We start from the raw sequence: 15,629 nt of genomic DNA, 5'->3' as shown, positions 1-15,629 counted from the left end.
TATGAGTCCAAAAGTTAAGACAAAGACTTTTCTTTGGACTTCTGAGCTTCTGTTCTTTGGTACGAGGCCAAAGTTAGTGACAGCGCAATTCCCACTGCAGCGCTGGTGAGGAGCTGTACTGTAAGAGGATGTTGTATGCTATTAGAGTTGATGCATTGCTAATAAAATCAAATGAGAGCACTTAAAGAGATGTGCCTCTACCGTGGACACATGACAGGTTGTCACAAGTCACATCAGGATAATGCACTTCCCATAATATTTCATAAATCAAATGTTGCTGGTTTGGTGCCATGTTGGTATTCACAGCAGGACAGTGACAGCATGGCAGTGGTTCAGATTTACATTTTAATGACATGGTTCTGAGCTTGAGACTGAGAGCTCTGCAGTTTGATCTTGAAGAATACAACTGAGCCTTTAACTAATCAATGCACTCCAACCAGTGTGCACTCCAGTGACTTACTAGCAATGTCAATAATCAATATATGCACAATTAACATATTTGCATTTACAGGTATTACCGTGTAATACTGTCTTGTCTTGAATTTATTACGTTATGAACAAAGTATCCAACAACATCACTTGAAATCCAAAAACATGATCAATATTTAATCAGGATATATTATTTATGCTTTTTTTTTTTTTTTTATCTGTGCAGCGCATCTACTGTATTAATAAACTTCAGTACATCATTGGGAAATTATGTCTATTGATTCTGGGAAGAAAGAGATATAATTAAGTGAGCAGGGTTGCACAAACAAGTACTCACTTTATAAAATGCTGTCTCAGTTTGCAGCTCAGCAGCACAGTCATATGGACCTGAGCTCAGCCTGCATCTCACGGCTGCCTGACAGAGTAGCAGCTCCAACTTTGCTTGAATATTTGTTTCATGACAGCAGGTCAGGGCTGCTTTTTGGACTCAGCAACCCAAACTCACTGCAAGACACGAGGGAAAGAATCAGCTTTTGAGAACCTGTCCACCTCACATTTATCATTAAGGGACTCCACCTTAATATGCTCAAGAAGGCTTTCTTTTCTGACTTTTTCTCTGGTAATTATGAGTGTGCATCTTTTTTCAGATGTTTGTGTTCATTGAAGTGGCAGGGTTAATTATGTTTAAAGAAACGCTGCTGATATCATTATGCATAGAGGGCTGTTCACCTCTTATATAATACCAAATATCCACTGTCTTTGGGCTACAAAGTGGAGGAGGCGGAGGCAATCTGTAATGCTCAAACAACCCATGCAACGCTGCAAGAAACCAGCTGCACAGCATCTTCATAATACAGCACCCAATCTTATCTGCATTGTGAGACCTTGATACTGTGTGCAGATCAACTTTCTGTGCAACTGCACAAAAGGATTGGCTTCAGAAACATTGCTTTAATGAAACCTGAGAATAGTCACACCATGAATTTTGTGAAGACATAACTAGGATTTATAGAAAGCTGGAAAAGTTCAACAAATCTTTGTGCTACTACTTGCTTTAGGTTCACTGTTCCACCCCTGACAAGCATCATACTGTTCCTTCAAATCTGAATAAAACACCATTCCCCTTTCCCTACACAAAGTGCCCTTTTCTGCTGGGAGAGCCAACACTCGCCCATGTGTTTGCATTGCTTTAACCTGACAATCTGACACTGGGATTTCCTACAAGCAAGTGTAGTGTGTGGGCTGCTTTGTTGAGCTGAGATGTGCAGGGTCATGTGTGGATGCGTGGGAGGAAATATACAGTATTGAGTTCTAAGTATATTCACTGGTACACACAATGAACTAAAAGAAGTGCTGGCAGCCAAGTCGACTTAACTCAGGAAGAAATTATCACTGATGTATACATGCACCATTCACTATAAATACAAATACATATATACCTATATATCTTTCAGCAAGATCTCTTAGACTCCTGAAATCTGGGTTTCTCTACTTGACAATCCAACACAGTCAGGAGACACTGAGCTCTGCCTAAGACACATTGTGTGTGATCTGTCTGTGCCATCTAGTGGAGAATGACTGCGACTGGCCCACTGAAAGACGCCTCACTGTGAATGCCAAATGTAATGTCAAACCAAAGCAGAGCAACAAAGTCAATCATTAAGTGTTTCTAGTCAAGACTAGATCTCTTCTACTCTCTACTAATCTACTGAACTCTGCTTTCATCACACAGAAAAGTGTCTGACAGCAGCCTTCTCTTTGTGTTCTCAAGTACCTGCAGGCCATATGCCCTGTGCCCATTTGAAATCTGCGTGAGTTTCCTGTGCTTGTTTATTGTACTTTGTCTCTTTTTGTGTTTTCTGTCTGAAATTGTGTGTTTTTATTAGTTCGTGTTTTTAACAATCAAAATAGAACATGAACAAGGAGACAGTGAATGCAACTGTTACCATGACAACAGTACGCAAACGGAACAGCCCAGGTTAAAGAGCGAAAAAATAAGAAGAATAACGATAGTAGTTGGATGCATGAGCAGCACTATCTGACGGTATGTTGAGTTCATTACTACATAAAATTGAACAAGCGTGTACTTTATTTTATGCTAACCTGTACAGGAGCTAGACCCAGTTTGTTTATCACGAGAGACATAAACTGTGGCTATCCCATGAGGTTATGTACTTTGACAAGCTAACAGTTAGCTTAGCGTTACTGTCAGAATAAAGTGTAAATTAGTTAGCTATATTAGTTAGCATATCTATGCTCATTCAACGCGTGATATGATGCTAAACTAACGTTACACAGAAGCTCATTTGATGGACAGACAAATATTCAGTAAAAACTGTTTCTGCATCTTGTCAACCAGCTATCTTTCGTCAAAAACTAGAAATTACTTTTCAAAACAGAATTAGCTGGCATGCAAAGTAGTTAGTTAGTAGAAGAAGAAATAAATCTGAACCTTGAAAATGACAGATAACCAATTTACAGAGTGACGTTAAAATGGCGAGATTCAAAATGGACGGATTATTTGTCGAGGGCTTTTGGGGATATAAAAGAGCAGAGTGACAAAAAAAGCTTAGAGGGTCCAAGTATTATATAGAATAAAATAATTAAAATAATTGCCTAAGTCAAAATCTTGACAACCTGTAAGCTGCAGCTAAATTAATCACTGAGCCAGTGTGGCGCCACATGCCAGAAGTAACCTCAGAGATGTCATCACCACAGCCCAGTAAATATTTGTTATAATGCCATGCTTCACACATAAGACATGAGGCAAATAGTCAGTGATTGATGATGAGTTTGTTCCATTATTGACAATGTTTTCAAAAGGAGGACCAGAGATTTCTTCAGACAGCATTGTTGTTTCAGAGATGGATGTTGCTGCTAAATCACACAAACCAGGTGCAGTGTGCAAAGACAGACCTGTGGCATAGAAAGTGCAAACAATGAAACTGTAGAAAACTGTATGCACAGTTGTTTACTACATTATATTGAGTGTAGACATGAAGAGGAGGGAGACTCGACAGAGCCCGTTCAAAGTGCCAGAGGGTAACAGCATTTTTCAACTGAGCATCAATGAAAAGGAGCAACAAAAAGAGGTTAGTGTGTGTGTTTGTGTACAGGCATGTATGGACAAATAAGTTTGTCTACATACAGTGCATTATACTTGTATGGCACAGTGTCAAAAACCCAAAAAATCAACTGCCATGTTAAAGTCTTGGCTGCTGTTCTTCGTGCACAGGAGATGCGTGAATTCTTGGCATTGTCAATTGTCAAGAAGACATCCCACACTTCAAGAATGATGGCCAAGCTGAAGAAAGAGCTAGCAGAACAAGTAGAGGAGGAGGACGAGGAGGAGGAAGAAAAGGAGAAGATGAAGAATGTAAAACAAATCAAGAGTCGGACAGTTCGTCAAACCCCTGGCAGACATGAGCTGAAGATTGCCATGATGAAACGCGGTGAGTGGAGAGAGTAGAGACAAAGCCTGTCAAAGTTTGTAAAGGTGTTACTTTTTTTTTTTTGCACTCCAATGTTAAGTATTGTCTGTTCTCTGTCCCCAGAAAATATTACAAAGGACAGCAAACATGACTTAATCTCCATGGAGCGGCAGAAAGCAGTGTTGGAGGTGAAGTAAATGAGTTTCTCAGTCCACTGTGATGCTTTTTGAATGTTTGTTAGACTAGCATGATAGATTGGACCAGATCTGTCCCTTGTCACATCAGCTGAATTACTCCACTGTTTTGGGATTGCACTGGCCTTGCCCTCTTGCTTCATTCGCTCTTACTCTCCCTCCCTCAGTTATCTCTGATGACAAAGAGGTCCGAGATTTTGAGGATGGACGAGGCCATTGCAAAAGAGGAGGAACAGCTGAAACAACTCGAAAAGGTCATTGAGAGAGACAACCTCAACTTTGAAGAGTTCCTCAGGGAGAACGAGAAGAAGTCTGTGGAGGCCAGATCATGGTGAGTGTTACGATGTGACATGTTGCTTGCTTTTCATGCTGACTTAAAATTAAATTGAGTTTCTTGAATTTGTGTTTTACTTTTAAATTACTTCTAGACACAGACTTGCTTTTGCCCTAACACACACGTGACCTTTAAAAAGTTACACTGCGAATGGCTGTCTTGTCTCTCTTGTCAGTTTTGAACGTGAGGCGAAGTTCAAACAGGAGAAGAATGCTGAGGTGAAGAAGCTGACTGCTGAAGTAGGAACCATAAAGAGGTAGCACTCTGATCATGTTTGAGTGTGCATGTTAACGATGTTTTAGTGCATTAAAGTCTCGTAGCTGTAAATAATGGTGAATACATCTGTCATGCCATGTGAATTTCAATCTAGGCTGTTTTTTTCATAGTGAACTTGTAAAGTTTGAAGAAATCCTGATTGACTACAAGAGATACAAGGAGCTCCTGTTCAAGTTGTCTCCTCCAGAGTGGCAGGAGGCCCAGAAGACCAAGGCTTTGAAAACGAAATTCCCATCTGACAAAGAACCTCAGGACAAGCAAAAGAAGGAGCTTGAGGAGTCAGGTATTATAAAAGAAAAGTACTTGGGTGTCATTTAAAACCATGTGAATCAACATCAGATAGATTATGTGGACCGGGGTGATACTGGTCAATGTCCTGATGTTGTTTTTCCGTCAAACTGAAACATGGTCAAAGGACGTTTGGAGAGCAAGGTTTACAATCCAGGTAGAGAGCTTCCTCCCATCAGAGAGACCAGGCTATCCTCAGCCCACAGCAGTGCTCTGTAAGGAAACACCAAGACACCCACACTATCCACTATGTACCTCTCACATTCATACACGCTGATGCAGTTGTAAAATATCATGCAGTGAATTCGTTTGAAATCCTGTTAACATGCTGCTCCAAAAACTTTGTCTTTCTTTGGCGTGTCAGGACCGCAAAGAGTGACAGTGACAGCTCAGAATATGAGGTCAGAATCCCCAAATTGAAAATGTAGCTCTCTGACTTTTTTTTTTTTTTTTTTTTTTTTGTGCAGTACTTACAGTGCTCCTGTCTTGCCAACTTTGTCACTTCTGCAGGACGAGCCGGAGCTGTACTTCACTGATCCCCAGCAGTTACTGGATCTGGTGACAGAGCTGACAGAGCAGAACTTGTCCCTGATTCAGAACTCTACAAGGGTGGAGGAGACACTGGAAGAGCTCCGACAGTCCATGGAGACAACCAGAAAGAAAATGTAAGCATCGTGGGTCAAGGGTCAACGCTCTGTGAGGGAATGAGCAGACTCTCCTGAAATCTGCAGGTTCCTTACTTAAAATATCTTCCTGCTATCTGCTCTCTGTTATCTGACACAACTGCTCTATGATCACAGGGATAAAAACAGACCAAACTATTGGTTATTTAAGTGTTTTGCATTCATTCTCAGTCGCTCTGGGTTGCTTGTGCTGAATAATCAATTCATAGAATGAAAACTAAAATTTAAAAGCTGCCGTCTTTCCTGTGCTCGATAGGCAGGTCCATTAGGTGCTTACTGAAATGTTTTGACTTGGAAGTTCAGACCTATTTTTACCTTTGTTTTTTCCTGTATGCTATTTACTCCCTTGTCCTCTCCTCATCCATCGAATACTGAATCATTTTTGTCTAAAGTGAAAAGGATGAAGAGCAGCTAACACTGCAGATACAGGACTTGAACCAGAGAATCGACAATGAGAAGGCAAGAGGTACCAAGCTCAAACAGATGGTTCAGCTCCACGTCTCATTGAAAACAGAAGACCAGGTGAGGAAGCAGCATGTGCCTGACTACATCTGACTACATCCAAGATCTGAGTGGTAACAACACCCAGAAATCATGCCTGATAGCATTCAGTTTTAAGCTGTAGAATTCTTGTCTCTACACCTTCGTCCTTTTGCCGGCAGGATGCTATGTTGGACGCTCTAGGCGAGAAGGTGGCAGAGGTGCATCGCTGCTGCGTGGATGACAGGATGACCAACCTCAGCACCTTGGAGAAGCTGACCAATATTGAGAATCGTATGTCCTTGCTGCTGCAGGGCCTTGAGAGCATCCCTGAAGAAAGCTTAGAGATGATTAGGAAGATCAAGGACAGTGAGAGGAGAAGCAGGTATGTCTCAGTGACTGTACTTTGCTCACTTTCTCTGGACTGCAAGAAAAAACGGAGTTCATCTTTCCCTCTCTTCCTACATCATGTCACAGACAGCGTGAGGAAAAAGTGAGAGAGCAGAGAGAGAAACAGAATGAAAGGATGAGGAGGTACTTGGAGAGATCCCTGGCGGACTCCAAGAAAACAGTAAGTCATTTGCTCATTATTATTTTTTTACATTCTCTTTTAATGCATTGGAACATCAACAGACGCTCACAGTGTAACCTGGTTCAGTCACACATTTGAAAATGAATACCTGTCTTGCAGAATGAAACTGAATTGTAATTTAAAGAGAGAGAGAGAGAGGGAGAGAGAGAGAAACAAACCAGGCATGATGCTTCAACTTCTTTCTCTTTCAGAGTGGAAGAAAGCTCATGCCGAGATGCATACCTGTTCCTCAGAAAGTCAGAGTCAGCAAAGTGGACAGCGGCCCTGATGAAGATGAGATCCATACATACCTCTTCTCAGAGGAGGGCACAGAGTAATAAAGAAAGTGAAGAAAAACTAAATGTACAAGAGCTGAAGAGTGAAAATATTTTGCACCACATTCATGACATAAAATAAAAAATTGTCAATAAATGAATATCAGCTGAATGTTAACACAAACATAGCATTATGGTGTGTGTTAAAAGCCCGTACCAAAGATGTGTGTGTGTGTAAGCGAACTGTGCAAACACAATAAATTGTGGTTGTGTGAAGAGCTGAGTCCCTGGAGTGTTGCTGTTCAACATTAGCATTATGTGCATTAATTTATCAAACACACTGCTGACTCGGCATAGTTTACAGGTCTAATTTATTACAGTTAATACATGCATACATATTATCCAGTCTTCCTAATACTGTCCCTACCTTATGTACTGACAAAAACCTGGTCACATTTATTCCAAATGACAAGAAAACGACAGTAGGTGGTGGTGTTGAACATTTGCGCGAGCTCTGTCATCAGTCGGACAGGAAGGAGGATGAGGAAGTGGCTGGAGCAGGGCTGCTCTTGGGCTTGTAGTCACCTACACTGGAGCACCAGCAGCTGTCAGCAGATTACTAGCTAGGCAGCTAGATAAAAGGAGCATTTGACAATGCGATGGGTAACTGCTGGGCATACTGTGTTGGGCTCTTCAGGAGAGAAGCCAACAGGATCCAGAGAGGAGGCGGGTAAGTAAAACTAAGCTAACTAGCATGCGAGCATCATTAGAAGCAGCGCTAATGCTAACGTTAGCTCACAGTAGGTTAGCCAGTAAATGATAGCACGGTGTGTGTGTGTGTGTGTGTGTGTGTGTGTGTGTGTGTGTGTGTGTGTGTGTGTATGTATTCTGAACTTTTGACAGCTCTGTGTGTTAGTCTGGTATTACTGTTGTAGTCGAGAGATACAGGTCATTCAGTAAGCTTCTGACTACACTATTGTGGGGTCTAACCTGTAGCCAAACAGACCCCACCCCTATTGTGAGCAGCCTGGACATGGAGTTGAGCCCGTCTAATTGAACGAGAGAACTCCATTAAACACAGTCTGACTGTGACTGTGGGATAATGTTCGGACCTTTCAGCTCAGTCTGTCCGGTATCCCCCCCCCCCCCGATACATAATGTTTCAGCTGCCTGTTTCTTGCTTTATTTGCAGGCCGTTATGTCACCAAATTGAAGGTGAATAATTGATGTTTTTTAGTCTGACTGTACCTTGTGCTCGCTGTCCTCCAGCAGCAAGCTGTCCCACACCCATCCATCACTTCCATCTGCTCACATGAGACACAGCTGGAAGGTCTTAGTCCACTGTCCCAGCTCCCTTTATCTCAGGTTTTAACATTGGATACTGACAGCCTGTGTGCAGGCTGTTATATGTCATGTTTATGTACTCACTGTACTCTGTTACACAAACTGTTACTGTAGTTTTGTGGTTAGTTTTGTGCTCATTGCAACATGACTGCCTACACTCTGCTTCTGCTTCTGAATTATGTTATTTAACGCTTTGGACTAATATGTAGTCCTCACCATCAGGTGCTACAAACCATTAGTTACTATGATCAGAAACATGAGGTTCTTTAACATGTTATCGACAGGGAAGCACATTGATCATTTTGCCTGAGTAGTTGAGCGGCGTTTAGCTTCCATGCTAAAGTTTTAGCATGTTATGCTGTGTAAACTTGCTGCCGTTGATTTTTGGGACTGTTGTGAGCAGCGTGTTCATTCACTGTGCAGTGATTTTAATCTGGACATAGCAGTTGATGTCTGTGCTCACAGCCACTAGATTTTGACCACAATGCCTACATATGATGTGAATCCTATACACTGTGTGTGTGTGTGTGTGTGTGTGTGTGTGTGTGTATGTAACATGATCGGCCTTTAACAGGTTTGCTCTCTGTATTGTTCCCACAGGTCAAAATACTTCAGAAGCAGTACCACAGGGGAACATTATACAATAGAGGTAAGAGTCCTACGTTTGCCTTTATAGTTTTCTTTTTTTTTTAAATTATGACGATTCAGTGTAATGTTACATATCTAATTGTGACTTTTAAATTTGCAGTTTGAAAACCTGGTAGAGAGCGATGAGGTAAGTCTGGTCATCCTTCTGATCTTGTGTTTATGAGCTTTTAGTAAATAAGTTTGAGGGAGTTTTCTCTCCGCTCTTATTAATCCTCTACTGCTTCAAACTGATTCCACTGTAATGGACTGAGTGAGCCTTTTATAAGACATAGCCTAATTAAAAGCTGCATTATGCTCATTCTCCCAGGATACTTTTTACAGACAGGCTCCCATCAGACTTTCCACTGATAGCCGTCCTCCACTGATGGATAGAAAATGATGGGTGCACCGCTGCGCACCCGTCACTGTGATTCACTGAGTAGTCAGGAAGTAACTCGATTACTGTCTGCAGTGTCCCAGACTGGTAGCACTTGAGTCAAACAGTGCTCATATTGCCCTACGGTAAACTGTTGTTTGTTACGTTGCAGGCTGAGAGTCCACAGCCCTGTCCGAGGTAAGAGATCTGCTGTGAATCTAGAAGCGCAAGTGTTCTTTTACAAAAAAACCTGTTTGTAACATTTTGTTTTTTAATTAGGCCCATCAGTGAAGATGAGATGAAGCACCTCAGAGAGCACCGCTACACTGCCATCTCAGACAAGCAGCTGCTGATCGACCAGAAGCTCCAAGTGGAGGTGAGAGCCTCTTCACAGGGATCTGTGTTTGTTAGATCAGCAGCCTCTGTTCTCTCATTTTATGTTTGAGACCTAGTTTTGCTTATTTTTCATTTGCTGCATTGTTTTTTCTGTTCTGTAATTTTCTGTTTTGTGTCTTTTGTGTTTGTTTCATTTTGTTATTTCTGCTTCAGTTAGAGGCACAAGAGGAGAAGTTAAGGCTAGAAGAGGAGGCTAGAAATGCCGCCCAGCGTGAGGCCGCCAGGTTGGCACGTGAACGCAAATTGAAGGAGGTGAGGCGGCACTGAGCGCTCCCTTCTGCCAGTTTGACTAAAACAGCTTCTCCTCTAACCTGCTGGACCTGTGCAGAGGCTTCTCAGCATTTCAAGTCCTCAGCCGTCTGCGTCTTTAAGGGCCACAGTGACATTTCCTCTGTTTCCTGTCTCCTTTGTGTCTTCATTGACCTGTCGTTGTTATCCAGCCAGTGACATTGTTGTCTGTTTCAGTGCTTTATTGACCTGATAAACAACCTGTTAGCATGTTACCATCCTCAGTCATCATTTACCAAGATCATAGCTGCAATGGAACCATGCTAACTAGAACTATTTCAGTTACTTTGTAGTAAAGAGACAAAAGATGGCACATTTATTTTAGTTTGGCACTTCAGGGTGGAATAATATTCAGTAGATGATGCATAATATATGGCAAATACTAAAGTGCAAGTAGATATAAAACTGGTAATGAACCTCATTCATAAGTTCAAGCAGTGAAATGGGGGAAAGACGAGGCCCATGCTGTAAATAATCCTTTTACTTTTGCCTGGCTTTTACACTCATTGCATCCCCACGTCATGAATAAAGAGATATGGACTGTTGGAATATAACAGTATTGCTTTTTTTGCCTTATCATGGCTTTATACTTCCTGTACTGTTTCAGAGAAAGGCGCACTGCAGGAAAAATGGCTCTTCATGTCATTTTAATAATGGCTCTGCTGGGATTAATATTTCTTTGCTTTTCATTCAACATCCCACTGCTTCTCTGGTGCTGCTTAGTCTGATAACACTTCAACTGCGAACTGTTCATTTAATTCATGCATTCTGTATATTAATCATGGGCCTTTGTACTTGATCTGTGGTTGTTATTGTCAGCAGCTGTCTGTCCAGAGGAAACGGGGCAAAGCAGATGGCTCTGGAGGTGAAACTCAGCAGAGAAAGTGAGTGACTTCAGTTCATGAGACAACAGCACTGTTGTTAAGCTGAGGACGAGCTGCAGTCATGAGGTTCGGCGCAGGTTTCAGTGGGCGTTCAAAGCAGACATACTTTGCAGACAGTCATCCTGGTTGTGTTTAAAGGGATTTTACATATTTCTTTTCTTATGCTCTCAACAGAAACATTGATTTAATGATGGGTGAGCACACAGTTTTCCCCTGCAGCCAGGCAGTGTGTAGGCTGCAGAACAGCTATAATAACACTACAACACATCCAGTCTTAGAAGTCAATGCTTTACTAAGTCTCACTGTGCTACGAGCACACAAAGCTGAGCACAGTATCAGCACTGGTCTCATCCAAATGTAGGGAACAGATATCATTAAAAGCCATAGCCAGACGTAGGATTCAGGCTCCCTGAGTTATGACTGATTGCTCTTACAGTTCTCTTCTTGTTGTGGCTTGTTCCAGACAAACCTCTGGGGAGGATTTTGACATCTACCTCCAGAATGTAAAAGCCCAGTCGGAGGCTTTCAGGAGCAACAGTAAGTGAACCGCCTCGGCTTAGTTATAGGAGCTCTACTGATAGGGGAGGGGGGTGTGGCCCTCACATAATATCAGGAGATTTCTGGGTATTTCTGCGATAACGATATCCTTGATGATATGGTGAAATACAGAAAAATATTTTATTATTCATTTTAAGAACATACAACTGTAAGAAAATGAGTGGCATAGTTGTATATGTCAGCATAAGTGTGACAGTTCAGTTCCAGATATTCAGTAAAAAATAAACAAAAGTAGCGTCAGCCTTGCTTGTTGTTGCTCTGCTTAACTCTGTGATGTCATTAAATCAACAAGTTGGAATATTTTCACTATCACAATATGAATCATATTAAAAATTAGACTGGCATTATCAGGAATAATATGATAGAACTTCCCTAGTGCAGGTATGCATTCAGGTGCATCTCCCTCTTTGTTTCCAGGACTGCCCTCTGACACAAACGTGGTGACTCCCAACACAGAGTGCAGCTGGGACTTCACCACCAAGACCCGCTCCACCAACGACGACGGGACCTCGCTGGATCTCGAGTGGGAGGACGAGGAGGGTGAGAGTTAAAACTTTGCTCGAATTGGAAAAATTTCGATTGCCGAGTAGTTGATTTTACAAGTTGTCGCAAATCACTGATCCGCCAAACGTTCTTGTAACGTCCTGACTGAGGTTTGATTGACGATCTGTCACACAGACCTTTTTCTACAGAGCACCTCTTGTTGCTCAGCCAAGATTGATTCTGTTTTTCAGCGACACTGCAGCAAATAGGAGGAGGACGAGGCGGGATGCAGGATGTCTCCTTTGTATCAACCCTCCTCTAAAACCTCATAGACTCTACCTATATCTTGTTGGGCCTTGTTGACTCCTCTCCAAACACAACATTTATGGTTGTTACCATAAAGTTACATTTTTGGTCTCATCACTCCAAATGACTTTGATCCAACTTGACCATGTTGCCCATTTTTGTTCAAGCGCCTCCTTGTTGTGCATCCTGAAACAGCCGCGTGGCTTTTTTTTTGCAGGTCCTTTGGCAGTTCTTTTACTTTCCCCAGAGCTCAGTACCCAGCAAAGTCAGTGCAGCCCTGGATGAAGTGTGCAGAGGTCTCTCAAGAGCTGAGAAATTCAATGACTATTTATACACAGACACTAATTACAAAGAGACACATCACAGGTGTGGAAACGTACCCCTGATAGCCATTTAAACCTGTGTTTGTCATCTTGTGTGTATATTGTCAGGCCAAGAATTCAAGGGGATGTAGAGCTTTGATCAGTGTCGTTGCCGTTATGATTTAAAAAGGGAACTCACGATTGAGTGATAATGGATGGCTTCGCCTGACCACTGTCCCTGAATAGAAGAAAAGTTTCCTGCACGATCAGATATATATTTCAAAAAATGGCCAATGTGTGCACATATACAGTCAAATCTACTCTGAACATATATAGCATTGAAGTAAAGTAAATGCAATATGCTGTGTTTTAAACTTGGTTTGGAGAGTCTTGGGTAGAGACAGGTTACTTGGATGACTGCCTGCAGCAGTATTTGACTTCACTGAGTTCTGCTGTCAGAATGAAAGCTCATGTCCTTGCGTCACAGGAATCAATCGTGCCCTCCCAGCCTGGGAGAGGTCTCGGACGGAGGAGGACATCCTGCGCGCAGCCCTGAGGCCCGGCAGCAAGCAGATGAACAGTGGCCCCCCCTCGGCCTCTGAGGACTCCAATGCACTGGAGTGGGAGAATGATTTTGTGAGTACCCATCCAGAGGACAATGCAGACACTGAATTCGAAGGGTTTGTCAATCCTGTCCTAGACACCCCTTCTGAGGATGCCTCGGACTGTGGCCTCAGGTTGGACGGCCAGGACAGATAGTGTCCAGCACCAAAGGAGACGTTTGTTGTGTCCTCTTCATGTCAAAGCTCACCAGCTTTTTGCCTCATGAAATGGAAATGTACTCACTTGCTCTTCATATTCTTCAAATTGAAACTGATGCTGCGGGAATATGTTGTGTGTCTCTACACTACACTACAGTGTAGTGGCGGTTTTATCAAATACTCATTTTTTCAGTGCCTTCATTTGCCAACTTAGCCGACCATTATCTGCATTGTAACTGAAGTTGATCAGTTCCCATCCGCTGACGCGTCATTCAGTCACTGCTTATTTTCAGCACCCAGGTGATCAAACAGAAGCTGCTCTGAACGGAAGCTTGAATATCAAAGCAGATGGCTGCTTTAGGAGCCCTGTATCATACTCACTGATGGAAATGTACATATTTCACAGCTTTGGGGAGAACTGGTGATGGAGTGTAACTTATGAAGTCACGCTGTACTTTTTAAATCCCAGTGGGGAAAACTTGCCCTCTGCGTTTGACCCGTCCTCGCTGTTTAGCAGCAGTTTGACAGCCACGGTGCGATGCCTGGGGACCAGCTGCAGCTCTGAGGCCAGTGCCTTGGTCAGTGGCAACACCAAGAGTGTTCCTGCATGATTTTATTGTGTGGAAAAAAACCCACACAAACACACAGATACACACAAAAAGGCCAACTTTGTCTCAGCTTCAGTTTTATAAAGTTAGTGCATGATGGCAGAAAAGGAATTGAATTCCATATAAAAGTTGCTGAGTCTGTAATAATACAGCCGCAGTCATTCCACATTTGAGCCCGGGCTCAGGATCTGGGGTGGCGATGGGGTGTTATCATCAAAACTTCTTCTGAATCTTGAATTGACTGCACAACAAACTGTTTGATTGACAGTCATCTTCGACAGTAATGGCGTATGCCTGCGCTCGTTTTGTGATATGCTGCATGCGCCCTCTGACGAGAACGCTGAGCTCAGTTCCGCTCCAGTCCTAAGTGGAGTGTTTTGTACTGAATGGCCTAACATGATGCAGAGTAATGTTGCCGGTACATTCATTTAACTTAAAACAGCTTTGTATCTGATGAAGGGTTAACAGCTTTGACGAAGCCTTAAGCATGGAAACGCTTTCGCTATCATTCTGCAGGAATATGTTCAATCTTTTCTAGTTTCTAAATATACACATTTCCATTAGTGAACATGAGACCTCTTATATAACATCATAATGAAGCACATACAATGAGTCCTACTTGGTGGACTGTAGGACAGTTGGGTTTGAAACAGGCCTTTTTCTTCTTTTTCTGACACTTAGCATTTATTAGAAGATATTTTTTAGGTCTAAAACAATAGCACAGAACAGCAGTATCATTGCCAGGCACCATGACATCCACATTGATTGGCAAAGCATACAACAAAAAGAAGGTAAATGAGATTTAAAGCAGCGAGGATGAGCAGAGCAGACTATACCCCAACAAAGATATTATCTGAACAAGCTGCTGGTGTCTAACCTGCATATCGTTTTCTTCAACTGGTTCTCTGATTGACTGAAAGTAAAGAAACCACTATATGAATGAAAAATCTTCACATTTAAGAGGCTGCAATAATTTGGTGCCACTGATTCTGGTGATTAAACTGTGGAAATGAATAATTGTTCTGAAATACTTTGGAATAATTGATAAAGCTGAAATATATGAAGTAGGTGGAGGTTAACGGGAGACAATCACTAAAAACAAAAACAAAAAAAAGAAGGCATGGCTGATTTCTGATTGGTTGCTTGTATGTGGTGTCTGGCATGTTTTCAGGGGGCATATCATTTTTATTTGGTCTGATATGAAACAAAAAAAAATTAAGAAATCAGAATCCGATCGCTGCTGATATCTTGTGGCGTCTGGATGAAAAAAAGACAAAATGCAAACATGACTCTGCGGTACAACCTTTGTCATGCTCCTGTGATTGATCCAGTGCTGCTGTACACATCATCCTGGTTCCATTTTCACATCCATCGGGTACGGTTGAGCACGAGTGGAAGACTATAGTGTGTCACACTGATTATTTAATCTGTTTGAATCAGAAGCAGTTCACTGTTTGCACTCCAGCGTGTGGGTCTTTACTTTGGTGTTAGCAGCTCGTAGACTTGTGTGGAGAGGAAACTGATCTGACAACGGTGCACTACTGTAGACGTGTGTAGACGAGGCACGGGGTGATTTGCCGAGTGTGTAATTTAAGGAGTATTGTTTTGAGCACATTTGAATGTTAATGTTTTGCTGTGATTACACGATCTCTCATTCAATCACTGTAACTTTCTGTAAAAAAAAAAAAAAATAATAATTGTACCTTAACATTCCTTGTCACACTGAGCCTAAGAG

At 42.1% G+C, this 15,629-nt stretch overlaps 2 protein-coding genes across 5 annotated transcripts; both read left to right on the top strand.

Annotated features, from left to right (window-relative positions):
* The first annotated feature begins 2,384 nt into the window (after positions 1-2,384).
* Positions 2,385-7,235, top strand: cfap100 (cilia and flagella associated protein 100). The gene is made up of 14 exons (XM_076739456.1): positions 2,385-2,473; positions 3,424-3,521; positions 3,665-3,881; positions 3,984-4,048; positions 4,222-4,385; positions 4,564-4,644; positions 4,775-4,947; positions 5,080-5,167; positions 5,317-5,353; positions 5,463-5,617; positions 6,028-6,157; positions 6,298-6,500; positions 6,593-6,686; positions 6,899-7,235. The coding sequence occupies exons 2-14, from the start codon at positions 3,426-3,428 to the stop codon at positions 7,022-7,024; spliced, it is 1,629 nt and encodes a 542-aa protein (XP_076595571.1). The 5' UTR covers positions 2,385-2,473; positions 3,424-3,425; the 3' UTR covers positions 7,025-7,235.
* A 235-nt stretch (positions 7,236-7,470) lies between these two features.
* Positions 7,471-15,629, top strand: ap1ar (adaptor related protein complex 1 associated regulatory protein). 4 transcript variants are annotated; one of them, XM_076739274.1, is made up of 10 exons: positions 7,471-7,691; positions 8,906-8,954; positions 9,054-9,080; positions 9,481-9,506; positions 9,588-9,684; positions 9,858-9,956; positions 10,812-10,876; positions 11,340-11,413; positions 11,852-11,974; positions 13,013-15,623. In XM_076739274.1, exons 1-10 carry the CDS (start codon positions 7,621-7,623, stop codon positions 13,282-13,284), a joined length of 903 nt encoding a protein of 300 aa, XP_076595389.1. In that variant the 5' UTR covers positions 7,471-7,620; the 3' UTR covers positions 13,285-15,623. The 4 variants fall into 4 exon arrangements, with proteins under 4 accessions (XP_076595389.1, XP_076595390.1, XP_076595392.1 ...); XM_076739275.1 differs by having other exon boundaries at positions 7,484-7,691; positions 10,815-10,876; positions 13,013-15,629; XM_076739277.1 differs by lacking the exon at positions 9,858-9,956 and having other exon boundaries at positions 7,484-7,691; positions 10,815-10,876.

Source organism: Chaetodon auriga, chromosome 9 (genome assembly GCF_051107435.1).
Source record: "Chaetodon auriga isolate fChaAug3 chromosome 9, fChaAug3.hap1, whole genome shotgun sequence".
NCBI lineage: Eukaryota > Metazoa > Chordata > Actinopteri > Chaetodontiformes > Chaetodontidae > Chaetodon > Chaetodon auriga.
Note: the sequence above shows the minus strand (reverse complement) of the source record. Positions and strands in the feature narration are given on the sequence as shown.

Bases quoted from the DNA above. Each gene is read 5' to 3' on its own strand.
- ap1ar (XM_076739274.1), top strand. From the start codon at position 7,621: ATGGGTAACTGCTGGGCATACTGTGTTGGGCTCTTCAGGAGAGAAGCC. The intron at 10,877-11,339 runs GTGAGTGACTTC...GGCTTGTTCCAG, and splicing joins GGTGAAACTCAGCAGAGAAA to ACAAACCTCTGGGGAGGATT. The intron at 11,975-13,012 runs GTGAGAGTTAAA...CTTGCGTCACAG, and splicing joins CGAGTGGGAGGACGAGGAGG to GAATCAATCGTGCCCTCCCA.
- cfap100 (XM_076739456.1), top strand. From the start codon at position 3,426: ATGAAGAGGAGGGAGACTCGACAGAGCCCGTTCAAAGTGCCAGAGGGT. The intron at 5,354-5,462 runs GTCAGAATCCCC...TCACTTCTGCAG, and splicing joins GTGACAGCTCAGAATATGAG to GACGAGCCGGAGCTGTACTT. The intron at 6,501-6,592 runs GTATGTCTCAGT...ATCATGTCACAG, and splicing joins GACAGTGAGAGGAGAAGCAG to ACAGCGTGAGGAAAAAGTGA.